This window comes from Bos taurus, chromosome 4, assembly GCF_002263795.3.
Source record: "Bos taurus isolate L1 Dominette 01449 registration number 42190680 breed Hereford chromosome 4, ARS-UCD2.0, whole genome shotgun sequence".
In the NCBI taxonomy this organism is placed as follows: domain Eukaryota; kingdom Metazoa; phylum Chordata; class Mammalia; order Artiodactyla; family Bovidae; genus Bos; species Bos taurus.
In genome coordinates, this window is record NC_037331.1 from 60,146,386 (window position 1) to 60,165,797 (window position 19,412).

At 39.3% G+C, this 19,412-nt stretch overlaps 1 protein-coding gene across 7 annotated transcripts in view; it reads left to right on the forward strand.

Moving 5' to 3' along the window:
• ELMO1 (engulfment and cell motility 1) overlaps positions 1-19,412 on the forward strand; it is a 582,500-nt gene that overhangs the window by 278,374 nt on the left and 284,714 nt on the right. For all 7 annotated transcript variants that reach the window (XM_015469368.3, XM_015469370.3, XM_059885500.1 and 4 more), the window contains one exon: positions 17,278-17,382. In XM_015469368.3, the coding sequence (XP_015324854.1) occupies positions 17,278-17,382 (105 nt within the window). The remainder of the gene's footprint in view (positions 1-17,277; positions 17,383-19,412) is intronic.

The following is a 19,412-nucleotide window of genomic DNA, read 5'->3' on the forward strand; positions in this document are numbered from 1 at the left end:
GGAGAGGAAATTATGCTCTTTTGTAGACGAGGGAGGAATTTATATAAATATGTTCAGAATGGTTTTACAGATGGCCCATGTATGCACTCACTCTGCTGAAGAAAGATTCATTTGTGGAGGATTGAAATGTTCCTATTAATATTCCTTATCTAAGAGAAACAGAGGTATCAACTGAATTTCACTAAAGGTAATAGGAAAACTGATCTCCAAGGGTCTTCTTTTATATTTGGTTTCCTCTTTTGTTGTTAAAAATACATTTCATTTCTCTTTTACATGCCAGGGTACAGCAGAGGAAAAAGTTAACATAATCAGTATGAAAGTAATAGCAGATATTAGTGCCCATTTTCAGTTCTGGTCACAACTACCTTTCCTCTTACATTTTATTATGCCTTCATATTTAAGGTGCAAAGTCCTAAAATTATTAAACCTACTTCAGTTGCTGTAGTCAAATAACATTAACAAAATATAGCCTTTCTAAATTTACACTGTAATGATGAACTATTTCACTCAAAGAAAAATAACTGAAGATACAAGATATTGGGCTTCCCTGGTGGCTCAGTGGTAAATCTTCCTGCAAATGCAGGAGAACTGAATTCGATCCCTGGGTGGGGAAGATCCCTTGCAGGGAAAAATGGTAACCCACTCCAGTATTCTTCCCTGGAAAATCCCATGGACAGAGGAGCCTGATGAGCTACAGTTCATGGGATCGCAAGTGTCGGACATGACTGAGTGACAAAGCCATCACCACCACCAAAGATATTCATGTCTGTACTTACAATTCAGATTTAATAGATAGTAACATTTAACTGTATTTTCCTCAAACATCTCTATTTGGGGAGGAGGCATGATTAAGAAAACAGGACATTACAGATTAAGTCCATGTCCCCCTCTCTCCCCACCTGTCCCTATCCTTCTGCCGTCTTATCATGATGCATATCACTTCCCTGCATGTTTTTGTACTTTGAAAAAAATGGTTGTAGAAATTTTGAGTCCAATTTTCTTTACATACATATCTTGTGATAATATCATCAGTTTAAAGTCATAATGTGTATGTTTGAAGTTATTTTTTTCTGAGATCTAATTACAAAAAAGACCCAGTTGTTAGAGGAGGTTGAATTTAGTTAAAATAACCACCAAAAAATAAATCAGACTTTAAGAAGTTAGTTTCAGTTTCTCTTGTCCCTCACCCCTGCCCTCAGCCTCTGAGTAACCTGACAGATCCTTGCACACTGGGGCTCCTTTAGGACCAAGTTCCTAGAGCACGTGATGTTTGCGAGATAACCAGGAGGTGTTTTCTTTTTTGACGTGGTAGTTTGTATTAATAATTCCATTCAATCTGTTTGCTAAGGTTAGGGGCAACTTGGCATTCACATGCTATTTATCTAACATTTTCAATAATTCTTATCCTCTTTCAGGGTTTATTGCTCTCTTGTTGGTAATGGTCTCAAATCCTTGTTTTTCAGATCGTTTTTCTCAGGACTGAGACGGTCACAGTCATTGTATCTGCAGATGGGTAGATTTAGTGTGAGCAAAACCAAATCAAGCAGAGATCACTTGCTTTTCTGTTGGGTCCTGTGAGTGACAGCCAGGAGGGGAGATTTTTCTGCTGTGGTTTTGCTGATTTCTTAGAGGCAGAAGGTGTGTCATAAGACGCATTTTTGGAAGTTTGTTTTTAAAAAATCTATTTTATTACTGATTTTCAAACTAAAACTGTGGCACTCTTTCTATCCTCAGCTCCAGCTATTCTCTTTGGAATTGCTTCCATTGCATTCTTTAGGAAGCCATCTTCTTTCAGGAATTTTCAAGATAACTGGGGTGGCTGCATCTATTTAGCTTGACTATTTTTAGATTGAACCTTGTGAAATTCCATTACTGCAGGTCACAAATGGTCAGATATTGGCAGTTTCAAAGGTTCAGCCCTACATATTTGGGGAACCCTGAACATTTACTGCTCTGAAGACTTTAGAGCTGAAGGGTCCCATCAAGATAATATTGTCCAACTGCCAGCATTTACAGGTGACCGCCCCTGGGCTGGCCCAGGATTGCCCAGTCAGTAGTGAAGTGCCTCACTCAGGCTGAGGCTGTGATTCTAGTTTCCTGGCAAAGTGAAGTGAGGTGTGAACAGTCAGGCTCCAGGAGATGCTGGCTTAAAAGGATCGGGTTAAAGAAGGGGAGTCCTTTAAGCCCAGAGGGCTGTACCTTTTGTAGGGCTGACAAATTGAGCAAATGCCATGCAGTGGTCCAAGCCAGGGGGACTCAGGACCTGAGATTGCCTCTGACTCAGATAAGGGACCTCTTCCTGGCCTTCTTAATTCTCACACTTTCTGAAATGCCATGTTCAGGAGGCAAGCTGTTCTGCACAGGACTTACTTGGGCAGGTGGAGATGAACCTTTCTGCCCAGATGTGTCCCTTGGGCACAGCTGAACATGACCTACAGGGGGCATTCAGCAAAGGCTTGGGCGGAGTCCAGTGTGAGACTCCAAACCATTTCTCATCTTTTCCTGCAGGATGGTCTCTGTTTCTTTTTAGAAAACAGTGGGCACACCTCTACTCAGATATAAGTAAGAAGCAATGCATCTTCATTAGAGAAAATTTGAAAAATACAGACAGGTAGGGAAAAAAGTCTTCCATCTCCCTACCACTACAAAAAAAATTACCATTAATACTTTGGCAAGTTTCCTTCCAGTTTTTAAAAACTCACAATTACATGCTAAGTATATATCTTGATATTGCCTGCATGTATATGTCTGTTTTATATATATATATATATATATATATGTAATAAGAATACATAGAGAGTACTCTATATAAAATATACAATGTCAAAGAATATATACTACTATTGAAATTCTACACAGAGTACAACATATGTTTTATATTCCTAAATACTCTATGAAGATAATTTTTTGAATGTATTTATTTTAATTGAAGGCTAATTGCTTTACAATATTGTAGTATTTTTTTTACCAAACATCAACATGAATCAGCCATGGAAGCATATGTGTTCCCCATCCAGAACCTCCCTCCCACCTCCTTCCCCATCCCATCCCCCAGGGGTCATCCCAGTACACCTGCCCTGAGCACCGTGTCTCATGCATCGAACCTGGACCGGTGATCCACTTCACATATGATAATATACATGTTTCAATGCTACCCTTTCAAATCATCCCACCCTTGCCTTCTCCCACAGAGTCCAAAAGACTGTTGTTTACATCTGTGTCTCTTTTGCTGTCTCACATATAGGGTCATTATTACCATCTTTCTAAATTCCATATGTATGTGTTCAGATCAGATCAGATCAGATCAGTTGCTCAGTCGTGTCCGACTCTTTGCGACCCCATGAATCACAGCACGCCAGGCCTCCCTGTCCATCACCAACTCCCGGAGTTCACTGAGACTCACGTCCATCGAGTCAGCGATGCCATCCAGCCATCTCATCCTCCATTGTCCCCTTCTCCTCCTGCCCCCAATCCCTCCCAGCATCAGAGTCTTTTCCAATGAGTCAGCTTTTCGCATGAGGTGGCCAAAGTACTGGAGTTTCAGCTTTAGCATCATTCCTTCCAAAGAAATCCCAGGGCTGATCTCCTTCAGAATGGACTGGTTGGATCTCCTTGCAGTCCAAGGGACTCTCAAGAGTCTTCTCCAACACCACAGTTCAAAAGCATCAATTCTTTGGCACTCAGCCTTCTTCACAGTCCAACTCTCACATCCATACATGACCACAGGAAAAACCATAGCCTTGACTAGACGAACCTTTGTTGGCAAAGTAATGTCTCTGCTCTTCAATATGCTATCTAGGTTGGTCATAACTTTCCTTCCAAGGAGTAAGTGTCTTTTAATTTCATGGCTGCAGTCACCATCTGTAGTGATTTTGGAGCCCAGAAAAATAAAGTCTGACACTGTTTCCACTGTTTCCCCATCTATTTCCCATGAAGTGGTGGGACCGGATGCCATGACCTTCATTTTCTGAATGTTAAGCTTTAAGCCAACTTTTTCACTCTCCACTTTCACTTTCATCAAGAGGCTTTTGAGTTCCTCTTCACTTTCTGCCATAAGGGTGGTGTCATCTGCATATCTGAGGTTATTGATATTTCTCCCGGCAATCTTGATTCCAGTTTGTGTTTCTTCCAGTCCAGCGTTTGTCATAATGTACTCTGCATATAAGTTAAATAAACAGGGTGACAATATACAGCCTTGACGAACTCCTTTTCCTATTTGGAACCAGTCTGTTGTTACATGTGTTAGTTATATGTGTTAGTATACTGTATTGGTGTTTTTCTTCCTGACATTCTTCGCTCTGTATAATAGGCTCCAGTTTCATCCACCTCATTAGAACTGATTCAAATGCATTCTTTTTAATGGCTGAGTAACATTCCATTGTATATATGTACCACAGCTTTCTTATCCATTCGTCTGCCAGTGGGCATCTAGGTTGCTTCCATGTACTGGCTATTGTAAACAGTGCTACGATGAACATTGGGGTACATGTGTCTGTTTCAATTCTGGTTTCCTGGGTGTATATGCCCAGCAGTGGGATTGCTGGGTCATATGGCAGTTCTATTTCCAGTATTTTAAGAAATCTCCACACTGTTCTCCATAGTGGCTGTATTAGTCTACATTCCCACCAACAGTGTAAGAGGGTTCCTTTTTCTCCAGCATTTATTGTTTGTAGACTTTTTGATAGCAGCCATTCTGACCGATGTGAGATAGTACCTCATTGTGGTTTTGACTTGCATTTCTCTGATAATGATGATGTTGAGCATCTTTTCATGTGTTTGTTAGCCATCTAGATATCTTCTTTGGAGAAATGTCTGTTTAGTTTTTTGGCCCATTTTTTGATTGGGTCATTTATTTTTCTGAAATTGAGCTGCAGGAACTGCTTGTATATTTTTGAGATTAATTCTTTGTCAGTTGCTTCATTTGCTATTATTTCCTCCTATTCTGAAAGCTGTCTTTTCACCTTGCTTATAGTTTCCTTCGTTGTGCAAAAGCTTTTAATTTCAATTAGGTCCCATTTGTTTATTTTTGCTTTTATTTCCATTACTCTGGGAGGTGGGCCATAGAGGATCCTACTGTGATTTTTGTCAGAGAGTGTTTTGCCTATGTTTTCCTCTAGGAGTTTTATAGTTTCTGGTCTTATGTTTCGATCTTTAATCCATTTTGAGTTTATTTTTGTGTATGATGTTAGAAAGTGTTCTAGTTTCATTCTTTTACAAGTGGTTGACCAGTTTTCCCAGCACCACTTGTTAAAGAGATTGTCTTTTCTCCATTGTATATTCTTGCCTCCTTTGTCAAAGATAAGGTGTCCATAGGTGTGTGGATTTATCTCTGGGCTTTCTATTTTGTTCCACTGATCTATATTTCTGTCTTTGTGCCAGTACCATACTGTCTTGATGACTGTAGCTTTGTAGTATAGTCTGAAGTTAGGCAGGTTGATTCCTCTAGTTCCATTCTTCTTTCTCAAGATTGCTTTGGCTATTCAAAGTTTTTTGTATTTCCATGCAAATTGTGAAATTTTTTGTTCTAGTTTTCTGAAAAATACACTTGGTAACTTGATAGGGATTGCATTGAATCTATAGATTACTTTGGGTAGTATACTCATTTTTACTATACTGATTCTTCCGATCCATGAACATGGTATAGTTCTCCATCTATTTGTGTCATCTTTGATTTCTTTCAACAGTGTTTTATAGTTTTCTATATATAGGTCTTCTTTAGGTAGATTTATTCCTAAGTATTTTATTCTTTTCATTGCAATGGTGAATGGAATTGTTTCCTTAATTTCTCTTTCTGTTTTCTCTGTGTTAGTGTATAGGAATGTAAGGGATTTATGTGTGTTAATTTTAAATCCTGCAACTTTACTATATTCATTGATTAGCTCTAGTAATTTTCTGGTGGAGTCTTTAGGGTTTTCTATGTAGAGGATCATGTCATCTGCAAATAGTGAGAGTTTTACTTCTTCTTTTCCAATCTGGATTCCTTTTGTTTCTTTTTCTGCTCTGATTGCTGTGGCTAAAACTTCCAAAACTATGTTGAGTAATAGTGGTGAGAGTGGGCACCCTTGTCTTGTTCCTGACTTTAGGGGAAATGCTTTCAATTTTTCACCATTGAGGATAATGTTTGCTGTGGGTTTATCATATATGGCTTTTATTATGTTGAGGTATGTTCCTTCTATTCCTGCATTCTGGGTTTTTTTTTTTTTAATCATAAATGGATGTTGAATTTTGTCAAAGGCTTTCTCTGCATCTATTGAGATAATCATATGGTTTTTATTTTTCAATTCGTTAATGTGGTGTATCACATTTATTGATCTGCAGATATTAAAGAATGCTTGCATCCCTGGGATAAAGCCCACTTGGTCATGATGTATGATCTTTTTAATATGTTGTTGGATTCTGTTTGCTAGAATTTTGTTAAGGATTTTTGCATCTGTGTTCATCAGTGTTATTGGCCTGTAGTTTTCTTTTTTGTGTGGCATCTTTGTCTGCTTTTGGTATTAGGGTGATGGTGGCCTCATTGAATGAGTTGGAAGTTTACCTTCCTCTGCAATTTTCTGGAAGAGTTTGAGTAGGATAGGTGTTAGCTCTTCTTTAAATTTTTGGTAGAATTCAGCTGTGAAGCTGTCTGGTCCTGGGTTTTTGTTTACTGAAAGTTCTGGTTACAGTTTCTATTTCCATGCTTGTGATGGATCTGTTAAGAGTTTCTATTTCTTCCTGATTCAGTTTTGGAAAAGTTATACTTTTCTAAGAATTTGTCCATTTCTTCCAAGTTGTCCATTTTATTGACATGTAGTTGCTGATAGTAGTGTTTTATGGTCTTTTGTTTTTCTGTGTTGTCTGTTGTGATTTCTCCATTTTCATTTCTAATTTTGTTGATTTGATTCTTCTCCCTTTTTTTCTTGATGTCTGGCAAATGGCTTGTCTATTTTATTTATGAAGATAATTTTTCAAGGCTGTATAATGTTATATCAGGCTTCCCCAGTGCTCAGAGGTAAAGAATCCGCCGGCAATACAGGAAACCCAGGTTCGATCCCTGGGTGGGGAAGTTACCCTGGAGGAGGACATGGCATCCCACTCCAGTATTTTTTCCTGGAGAATCCCATAGACAGAGGAGCCTGGAGGGCTATGGTCCTTTGGGTCGCAAAGAGTTGGACACGACTGTAGTGACTGAGCATGCACAAATACAATATTCTATTAAGTGATTCCCACCCCACCCCACCCCACCCTCATTGTGTAGTTAGCCAGTTCTCCTTTTAGGATAGCCATTAAAAAATGAGCTCTGAACTTCTGGGTTCAAATCCAAGCATAATGTTTGTGTGAATGTTGGCAAGACACTTAACTTCTCTGCTCCTCAATTTCTTCATCTTTAAAACAACCATAAGAATTCTACTGGTATGGAAAAGAGAACACAGTCTCCAAATTTAAAAGCCAGGACTTTGCCATTTACAAAAGCTGTGCTGAAAGGGGGAAGGAGGAGAATGCTTATGAGACACAGTCCAGATCCCCAACTCATCAAAATTGCAGGCAGTCTTACATAAAGTTATATAAAGTATAAAAGTCTTATATAAAAGTGTGTCAAAGGTCCCTTCCCAGGTTTGCCTTTGGTTGGCAAGGAGAAGGGACCTGAAGACACCAAGGTGGGACTTTGCATCACAAATTAAGGCTACTAAAAACATTCCTTTCAACTTAACATTTTCAAGACACAGCATTTATCCAGTTAAAATTTAGTAATCTTTAAAATCAGTACAATGTTTTCCAGGGGAGCAAAACATTAAACATTCACATAGGGGTTGTGTTATCCAGGTACTAAACATTTACCAAACATTAGCATTTCTTTGATAGTTGAGATGTTTAACTTTGATTAAAGAGTCATTAATTTTCTTAACTCACAGCATTGCTGTGAAAACAAAACACTTAGAAAGAGGGTTGGCAAACTTTTCTTGTAAAAGAAGGGTCAGTGAGTAAAACTTTTAGGCCTTGCAGGCGAAATGCTCAAGCAGGTACAGATAATATGTAAATAAATGTGCATAGCTGTGTTCTGACAAAGCTTTCTTTATGAACATTGAAATTTTAATTTCATATAATTTTCATGTGTCAGAGGTAATTATTTTCCCTTTGAATAAAAAGATTTGAAAATATAAGAAGGGACATACACGTTTAAACTCACAACTCTACAAAATTGAGTGCTGGACCCAATCTGGCCCCTGGGCAGAAGTAACCCCTGGCTTAGAATAGTCCTCAGCCTTCATTAAGTGCTGTGTGTATGTTAGCTGTGACACTTCCATGATTAGAGCTGTCATCACCATCATCACTAGCACCATGCAGTGCTAGGTGCTGGAGGTGGCGGGGATTGTAGTACACAAGCCCCTGCATCCCATCTATAGCAGCAGCATCTTGACCAGCTCCTGGCTCCATCACAGAAAAGAGGTTTTGTTTCCCATGTTGGTGGTGGTGCCCATATCAGAGGCTGCCTGGAGAGCTGTGCTAGGCTCAGAGGGAACGGGTTCCCTGCATGACTAGCAGGGCCAGCCCTGGAGTGAGGGTAGCACACGTTCTGTGTCCTTTGATGGACCTTTTAGCTTGTGCTCTTCCTGGGGATGGGTGAAAGAGGGAGACAGAAAAACCCCCTGTGCATAACTGATGCTAGTTCACCTTCTGTTTTAAAACTACAAAAGTCTGGCAAAAAGGGAGTTCTAAAAGGAGCAGTGAAAAAGCTGCTGGGAGTTCAGGGAAGAAAGAGGGTGTTGCTAGCAAGAGCCACGGTGCTTGGGTCAATGAGAATCCTGCGTGCATTCAGATCAGTAGAAAAATTGCAGATATCTTTATAAACCTTGACAGCATTGTTTCATTTTTCATGAAGGCTTTTTTTTAAACCGTAACCAGCTTCATTTTAAAGGAAATTTATTCCCAAGGCGTTTTTAATTGAGTTTTCATGGTAATTCTTTGTATTGACTGTTAAATCAACATACAAAATAAACAATATTAGAATTTATTCTTTTATTCAGTAAGTCTCAACTCTGCTTCTTCAAGATAATGAAGGAAGAGTGAGCCCAGTTTTTCATAAATTGTATACATAGCACTTCATGGCCTTTTCTGACCTTTTAAGAGTAATTTTTAAAAGGACAATTTTTTAAAAAAACTTTATTTTATATTGAGGTATAACCAATTAACAATGTTGTGATAGTTTCAGGTGAACAGCAAAGGGACTCACCCATACATATACATGTTTTTTGACTAAGGAATTTAGCCTTAAATCCAGAATTTTCTGTGTGAGACCTTCCACAGTATGCATGTGTGAAGTTATTGATGCTTGTGGGGTGTATGTGTGTGCAGAGTGTGTCTGTATGTACACATGTGCATATTTCAAAGCTGTATTGTTAAGGCTTTTAATAATTCACTTCTGAAACAGAAGTTTCTTGAAGCCAAGTACTATTTTGATTAAATCTTTGGATGAAATTTATCATGTTTGTCTCCTGTGGTGCCTTGCACAGTAGTATAAATCCAAAATTATTTGATAAGAAAAGGAATGAATCAGGGCTGCTAAGTATCTATTGTCCTTTGCTCCAATTCTCTACCCTTTAGTTCTCTGGAAAACATTCTGGCTGGACATCCAGTCCTTGCTTCAGTATTTCTGAAAAGGCTGTTTTCTGCCAATTCTACTTCCTGTAGCTGCCCTTACAGTGATATCAATCCTTGAGATGCCTGAGGACAATAGTGATCAATTGTGACAATAGTGATCACGGCTTCCATCCTACTACATACCACCACTGTCACACCTCATATACTTTTCCCCCTGGGCTAAATATCTGAAATTTTTTTTCCCCCAACTTTTCTGACACACCTTTCTGTCCAGATATTTCTGCTTCTTCCTGGCTGCCCCTCTGTATAATTTCCTATGTGTTGGGAGCTGGTTCGCAGTGGGGCCCCCCAGATCTCTCTGTTGTGTACAGGTATGGCCTAAGCTGGGCCTGGATGGTGGAATTCTCCTCTGTTCTTCTGGTTGTGCTCCTGTTAATGAAACCCAGCCTGTCAGAGCCTCCTGCCTGCCACTTGAGATTGATTCATCTTGGACTTATATTGTCAACTCTAACTCATATTTCTTAATATAGAATAGGTCATGAACTCTCCTAGGTTGCAGAACAGGGAGGGGGTTCCTAGTGACACTGGATAGTAGTGGATGGTCTCAGAGCTCAACTGAATTGGAGGTATTCCCCAAAAGGTTAGTTGTGGACCTGTGGAAGAAGATAAATGGAGCCAAGTTGAAGATCAGGAAAACCAGAGTAACAGGTGGGTGAATGACATTAGAAAGACAAGCAAAGGTATAGGGGTGTTCCAGAGGCCAGGCAAAGAAGAGAATGTATAGCTCAGAGGGAGGCCAGCATAGAAGCATGGATAGTCTGTTGACCTGAACCCTTAGCATCTTTCTGAGTATTTCTTTCTTGTAGATCCTTTGTGCTTTACCTAAAAGAATCAAATTTTAATGATGTGGAGCTGGAATCTCATGAATTATTTGTGAGCCAGATTTCCCTTTTTCTGTAGTAGATTTGTTCTTGAATTTTTAAAACAGTCTTTTTATGGGATGTTACATTTCTCTGATTAAACTTCTACTTGCTAATGGGACCCATCTTCCTATTCTCCAAAGACCTTTTGAACCTAAATAGGAAAAAAAAAAAGCTACAGGGTTGAAGTTGTGACTTTGCCACTTCTAACCAGCATCTTGCACGAATCACTCTCATCTGTAGGCAGAGAAGAATAACATTTACCTCCTTAATAACTTGCCTCATTGGGTAGTTGGGAAGATTAAATTAAATCGCCCCTTTGGAGTACCTGGCACAATGCCCACCTGTACCTAGTCACAGCTATTTTTCTGCTCTTCAATATATTCACCATCTTCCCAATCTTAGGTCAGATTTAATAAGCTGCCTTCTCTGTATTCATCCAAATTCTTCATTTTTATTGAATTTAATGGAAAGAGACCAAGGACAGAATGCAAAGATTTCTGTTGGGGGTCAAATAGTCAGATACTGTTATGAACTTCCTCATTTTACTGTGTGAGGCAGCCAGGTGAGAGAGTGCTGAGCCTGTATCAATTTGAAGAGTGCATGTCCTCCCTAAAGCAGACATCACTATAAAAGTCCCTGCCAAACCAAACACTTTGATACAGGGAATCAAGGTTCCAACTCCATCAGTTGGTGCGTATAGGTCCCTAGAACTCTCTTGCATTGGGTTACTGTGGCTTTAGAGCAGAGGTTCTCAAAGTATGGTCCAGAGACCATCAGTAACCCCTGGAAACATGTATTAATGCAGATTCTCAGGCCTCAACCAGAAACTCTGGAGGTGGTGCCCAGCAATCTAACTGAACAGACGCTCTATTAGATTCTGATCATGCTCAAATTTGAGACCCAATGATTTGGGAAAGTGTTCTCAATCTTGGCTGGACATTGGAGCTTCAGAAATCCAGTTGCTTGGTTTCCACTTAGCAGATTTTGGGTAGAGCCTGGACATCAGAATTTTTCAAAGCTCCAAAGGGGATTTTCAGGGGCATCCAAGGTGGATAAGTGCTGTTGTAGGAACCTGTTGAAATGCCCACATACCCTTTCTCCTGGGTTGGGAGGCAAGGAGTGGAAGGAATGCACAGTTTGGCACAACTCCCACGTGATCTTTTGCAACCATCAAAACCTGCTTCCCCTTGGAGAACATGACCTTAATTTACCAGCCTCAAGAAATAGCCTTGATGGGGCTTTTCCTAGACTGAATGAATATTCACTCAATGTGATTTGTTTTAAAGGTTGCTTTTAACGCTATATTTGTTCAGCAAATGTAGGCACTCATATAGCACAAATATTAACTCCTAAATCCTCAAAGGCTTTCTCTGCGATATGCCATCTGGCAGGCATTATTGTAATCATCTCTTTATTATCCACACTAATGAAGGACTAGCATGGCATTGGTAATTGAAAAACACAGATCATTTAAAAATCATTCAGGCTTGTGCCAGCACTGCTTCCCCAACCAGGAAGCATTCAGGAGTAAAAAATATTGACTGATTACAGGTTCCTACCTTCCCCGTGGAGGTACTAATATATATTATTTTCGTCCAAAATTTGAGAAATAGAAGTGAGAGGCTTCTAAATTATAATTCCTTTTTCTGAAAAAGGAAATTTCTGTTTTCTGAATAAGAGGCCAAAGCACAAAGCAGATAAACAACAAGTATATTTATAATGCGTCACACCCTGGAACCAGTCAGTTTAAAGCATGATACTCAGGGGATCATGGGACTCAGGGATGCTTAGAGAAGCTGCATGGGACTCAGGGGATGAGTGGATATGGATTCCAGATCTTACTTTGATATTACTTGTGTTATTTGAGATGAGTCATTGCAGTCATCAGTAGGTCTCAAATTGTGGTCCCCAACCGGCAGCATCTGTGTCACTTGGGAACTTGTTAGAGATGCAGATCCTTGGACCTCACTCCAGCCCTCCTGAATCAGAAGGGCCAGCAATTGGTGCTTCAGCAGAGCCTTCAGGAGATTTGGCTTGGATTTCTGCTTAAGTTGGAGCACCACTGTTCACCAGGTGCTTAGTTTTCTTAACTACAAAATCAGATGACCAGCCTAGCTTATATTTGAAGTCCACAACTCTCCAGTGACCTCCAGTGATTTGGGCCTGGAACATATTTAAAGATTCTCTGTCTTAGACCTTGGATGTGTGATTGAAACAATTCAACTTAAAAAACTGGCATGAGGATAATAGAAGAGAAACAGATCTCTAGGAACACTAAACACAAACCGTACGTAGGGTGCTCGCTATAAAATAAATCATGCTATCTTCAGTTGGTTGGTACCATTTTCCCAAAGTGAAAATTTTTGGTGCCTTGGAAATGCAAGTGGCTGCTCCCCCTTTCTCCAGAGGCTTAGAGCTGTCTGATGTGATTCAGGGAGCAGCACTTCTACAGGCTCTAACAAATGGCATTTCAGGAGGATGTACAGAGGTACACAGGCTTTGCAGTAAAACAAGGGAAATTTTCAAGTCATTTATCAAAGCACTTGCAGCTTCCATTTCAAGACAGGTGGGAAAAAAATAACATGGAACAAGAAAAGAAAATAAATCTGTATCCAGAGCATCTCATACATAAGGAAGGAATAGGGGAACTATTGGCCTTGCTGGGTTCTCAGATTATTTTCGTCACAGTATAGAGAGCTCTCAAATGTCTTGGCAAGTAATTCTTATACTTTTTCCATTATCAGAATCTATGCTTGTAAAATAATTTCACTGGCTGTTAAAACCAAAAGAGAAAGAGGAAACAATCATTTCAAGGAGAGAGAGGCTGGAAAAATGAGTTAAAAAGACAGAGACAGAAAAAAACCAGACTATCGTTCACTCACAAGGCAAGTTATTTTTTAATCTAAAATGCAGTGACGCTTCATAATTTAGAGCAAGTCATAGAAAATCAAAGGCAATTTTCTAATTGACTTTGGTTTAATAAGAGCCTATTTTTTGGAGACAATAAGACCTGGTTTATTGAACATGAGAGAGACTCTGGTCTGTTATGTCTGGAAGGGATGGAGAAATTAGAGCTTTTATTGAAAAGGATAGATCACAGGCCCACTTTGCCTGAACAAAGCGTTGACTGGGGAAAACTACAACGACTGAGAACCTGCATTGGACATCTTTGTAAAATTTCCAAAGGTGTCTGGTTGAACAGCTACGTGACACTAAAATCCTGGTTTAAAGCCTGTGACCTTAGTTCAGATTCTGGTTCTGCCACCTTCTGGCTCTAAAACTCTGCAAGCTATCCAGATGCTCAGTGCCTCAGTTTTCTACCATCAATGGAGGAAAATAATAAGACCCGCTCTGTGGGAATTTTATGAAGATTAAGAGTTAACATCTTCAAGGTGGTTTATATAACACCTAACAGATAGCAGGCATTATTTTATTGGGACTGTTTGCTAAATAGCCACATGAATCTTTAAAAGAGCTATAAAAATATACTTTTTCTTTACTGTAAGACCTTTGAAAGCAGCAGTGCCCTATTTGATACCCCCATTGTGTGCCTAAGGAAGTGTATAATTGACTGAAATAGGTTTCTAGAGGGTCCTAGGAGCACTGTTCAAACAAGACTGATGACCCTTGACCCACAGGGCCTTCTTTTTGGTCAGCTTCACTAACACATAGCTTTGGAGGGTTGTTTAAACTAGATTCAGAGAAACTAATTTCTTTTTCAGATGATTGTCTTTCCATATACTTATTTTTGGAATAGATTCATAGACCAACACTAGAAATAAGTCTGAAGTAAATGTCATGTTTTTCTCTTTTATTTGGCACACTCTCCTTTGTTGGCCTGACCATGCTATGTAGCAGCTAATATTGATTAGCCTACTTTTTTCTCAAGCTTTTCTCAGGCTATATAAAGTATAAATGGCTAGCAGTACCAAAATAAATGCATTCAACATATAAAGGAAAAAAGTAGGAGCAAAAGCATGTGGAAACTTGTTGTCCAAGCAAGACCTTGCCTGCACTTCCATGTTCAAGTTGCAAGTTCCTGGGCAAGATTCTTATCTCATCTGAGCTGTAGTTGCCTCATCAATAAAATTCGTGCAGCCACTATGGAAAACAGTATGGTGCTTCCTCAAAAAACTAAAACTAGAACTACCATATAACCCAGCAATTCCATTCCTGGGTATATATTCAAAGAAAACTGAAATGCTAATTCAAAAAAATACATGTATCCCAGTGTTCATAGCAGCATAGCCAAGATATGAAAACAACCAAAGTGTCCAGCCACAAACAAATGGGTAAAGAAGGTGTGACATAGATGTAGATATATGTGTGTACACACACACACACACACACACACACACACATCCATCCATACAATGGATTTCTACTCAGCTATAAAAAAAAAAATTCACCATTTTTTAACAACACGGATGGACCTGGAGGATATGACATTAGTCAGATGGAGAGAGACAAATACTGTATGCTATCACTTATGTGTGTAATCTGAAAAATAAGACGAATGACTAGAACAAGATAGAAAAAGACTCACAGATATAGAGAACAAACTGGTGGTTACTAGTGGGGAGAGTGAAGCAGCGAGGGGCAGAATTGGAGTATGGGATTAAAAGATACAAACCACTATGGATAAAATAAAATATACAAGGACATATTGTAAAGCACAGGGAATATAGCCAATATTTTGTAATAACTTTAAATGTTGAAATTAATATAATGTTGTAAATCAACTGTACTTCAATAAAATATACACCTAAGAAAAAATATGAGATGAATTTTGGAGTATTCTACTCCAGAATTAAACAAAAATAAAACAGCATTGTATTATTAAAAATTAATAAAATGAGGATAACAATAGTGCCCACCACCTATTTATTAGATGAGAGAACCCTAGTGAAACCCAAACTAGTGCTAGCCCTGAAGAGTATTCAACAGATAGTAACATTTTTATGTTAGTTGTGTTCATGAAAATCGAATACATTCAAGTCAAAATAAAAATGTACACATAATGAGGGCACTTCTACCATTCTCTTCTAAAGGACTGAAAATATTACAAGATTTTCACTGCAAGTTACTTTTTAGTCTACATCTTTGATCATTTATTTTCAGCATTTTGCTTCACCCACCCCCTCACTTTTGAATACAGGTCTGACTCTCACACACCAGTGAGTATCAGATTAAGGCTGAATCTCACTGCACTTGATGTGCTCAATGATTTTCATTTTTGTTACAATTTTATTTATTTTATGAAATATATCTTTCTTATCCTAACTAGAAGTACTTCGGTATTTAAAAAATTTTTCAACATCTTAACAAACAAATCAGGTTAAAGTGCTAAAACAAAATATTGAAGTCAGTACATTGGCCCAAATTGCTTTACAGATATGGACAGAGGTTTCTGGAAATTGCGGAACTGTGGCCAGTAGGCAGCCACTGTCCTATAATTTTACATGTTATTAGCTCATAAAACAATGTCAAATCAGCATGCAAAAGATAACTTCTGTGTATTCTTGAAGGAGGTAAAAAAGTGTGGGTTGTTTGAGCAAGTGAACAAAAAATTCTTCCTGTATGTAAAGTAAAAAAAATTACCGTTGACCAAAATTTCTCTGGCATATCAGAGGGTCAGACTGTTTATTAAGAAGTATTCAGGAACAAAATAAAATATATTCTTTCATACAAATTACCTAGATTATGAGGAAAGAGTAGTTTCTTGAATATCTCTTCAGCATTTCTTTTCAATCTCTTTAGCAGAAAAATGACTTCCCTCAAATCATTTGCGTGTGGGCTAAGTTGCTTTCGTCGTATCTGACTTTGTGGGACTCTATGGACCATAGCCTCCCAGGCTCCTCTCTCCATGGAATTCTCCAGGCAAGAATATTGGAGTGGGTTGCCATGCCCTCCTGCAGGGTATCTTTCCAGCCCAGGGATGGAACCCTCAACGCTTACATCTCCTGCATTGGTGGGCAGGTCCTCTACCACTGGTGCCGCCTGGGAAGCTCCCCAAATCATTAGCCATTTAGATCTGAATTTTCAAGACAGATGTTGGTAATTGTTTTCGACAGTTGGCTGTGGAAAGTGGTTTACTGCCCTGACTAGGAGTCTCTGGTGGTGTTTACTGAATAATCTTGAGCATATGGACAATTTATTGGGCATATTTATAACTATTGTGTTTTGTTTTTTTGTGTGGTTCTTGACACTGTGTGGGTGACAAGGCCAGAGCACTCCCTGGAAGTAGGGAGATGTTAGGATCCTGTGAACATCTGAATTTTATAGTCATGTGTCTGCAGAGACCTCTAAGTCTGGACAGTTCACAAACACCATGGACTGGTGTGACCATACTTTACCCTCACTCATGAGGATGAGGAAGTTAAGGTGCAGAAAGGTAAATGGCAGACATACAGCTTTATCCCAGGTCTTTCTTCCCAAATACTACTGGTTCCAGTAGAGCACAACCACCAGAAATAACTGTTTTTGCATTATTTTCTTTTCTTGCAATGTCACATGTCTAAGAATAATCCCATATTTCGATTTTCAGCTGAGTCTCCCAACCCTGTGTCTAGAAGCCGATTTTGACGCACTTGTAGAAAGAAGCCCCCATCGCCACCACAACAGGCTCACATGGAGACAGCAAATGTCCTACTTGATTATTTGGAGCTTGCCCTGTGGTACTTTGTGGTCTTGTGGAGGGAAACCAGACCTCTAGTGGTTGTTGATGAAATCTACTGAAGAACTAACCTGATCAAACCTTTTGTTTTAACCACAGAATCATGTCAACCCCGCCATGGACTTTACCCAGACCCCTCCTGGGATGTTAGCTCTGGACAACATGCTGTACTTCGCCAAGCACCATCAGGATGCCTACATCCGGGTAAGCATGTGGCCTCTTTCAACTGTTGTAGGTTTTCTGCTGAATTTGAATTTCCAACTTGTATATATAGAGGGATTACCCTTTAGATGAGTGGCCCCAGAGTTTTGCTTCTGTTATTTAGTAAAGTAAAAAATGAAAATTAAATGAAATGAACACCAAAGTAGGGATTTTTAACTTTTAGGTTTTTTTCACATGATGACATTTTAAACATATATTAGATACTGGAAAAATATATAATTCAGTTATTTGATTATGGCAAAATCTCTTATCCTTAAATAACAAAGAGAAATGGAAATCTCTTAAGACTTTTCTGACTTCTTGAGAAGAGTCTCAGGATTCTGTCTAGTACTGCTCTGTTCAATCTAATGCTGTAAATACAATAAGATAAACAGAGAAGTGTGGGAGAGATGGGGAGGGAGATGAAATGTCTTCTTGCATTTCATAACAGATTAGTGAAACACCAGCTACCAGAGCAGATTCCTTTGTGGGTGGGGTGAAGGCAAGTTGAAGGTGCCCAGCTCTGCATCGGCAGGAAAGACAGAGTGTGAATGAACTGGAGCATGGAGACAGTGATAGAGAAGGTCTGCCCATCAAGGCTGCTCCACTGGAGACCCTGGATTTGTGTTGACCTCTGTCCCCAGTCTCTAGAAAGAGGACCACAGTTGGGGCAGGAATATAGATCTATGATTGAGATGGAGGAGGATATGAATAAATGGGCAAGGGCATTGGTGAGTGGTTAAAGTGATGACTGGATATAAACTTAGAAAATAGTCAATGAATGAAAATCCTAATGCATGAAGGCTAAAGCTGAAATAGGAGTAGGATATGAGCCTGTATGGGGCTTCCCAGGTGGCGCTAGTGGTAAAAGAACCTGCCTGCCAATGCAGGAGACGTTAAGAGGTGTAGGTTCGATCCCTGGGTTGGGAAGATCACCTGGAGAAGGGCATGGCGACCACTCCAATATTCTTGCCTGGAAAATCCCATGAACAGAGGAGCCTGGCAGACTATAGTCCATAGGGTGGCAGAGAGTCGGACACAATTGAAGTGACTTAGCACATGAGCATTTACTCCAGACCTTCTCTGTTGGATCCCTCTTAGCACTGGCTTTCTGGAGACCAGGGCTCAAGACCTTTCACTATTGTTACCTGGTGATGTAAATGTGAGCCATTCCTTTTGAATGGGCTACAGTTTCTTCTCCAAACTAGGAAGCTTTATTCCCCCAGGGAGCATTTGAAAATGTGTGGGTTTTTTTTTCCTTTTTTGGTAGTCACCATGCCCATTGGGGTTCTACTAGCCACAACCCTCTAAAACATGGGACAGTCTGCACCATGAAAAATTATCCTACCCAGTAGTGACTCCTTTGAAAAAAAGCCATGCCAGATCTGAGTTCCCTGTAAGCACTGTCAGTTCAGTTGCTCAGTTGTGTCTGACTCTTTGCAACCCCATGGACTGCAATATGCCAAGTCTCCTTGTCCATCACCAACTCCCGGAGTTTACTCAAACTCATGTCCATTGAGTCGGTGATGCCATCCAACCATCTCATCCTCTGTTGTCCCCTTCTCCTCCTGCCTCCAATCTTTCCCAGCATCAGGGTCTTTTCAAATATTTTAACTTTATATTTTTCTATATATGCAATTTGACAAACTTTGACTTATATTGAAGCATTATTTATAATTTAATTATATGAAGGATTTTATGAATTTCTCTGAAAGTTTTATGCACTTCTCAGGTACTCGGTCAGAAATACAATTTTCCATAAGAAAACAGTTTTTTCAAAAAAGTTTAATTTGTTTTATATGTGCGTACATTTATTGCACAGATTTTTTTCTAGGAATGTAATTGCTCCCACAGTAAGTAAATTAATATTTTTGAGATACCATGTAGTATGGCCTTAGAGAGTTGAGTGTGAAAAGAAGAAGCCTATTAGAAATTAAATTTAGCATTAACTGATTCATGTTTGTGGATGAATGTTTCTAAAATTAGAATATTGATGCTCAATGTATTGTTAATTGCATAAGGCAGATATGTCT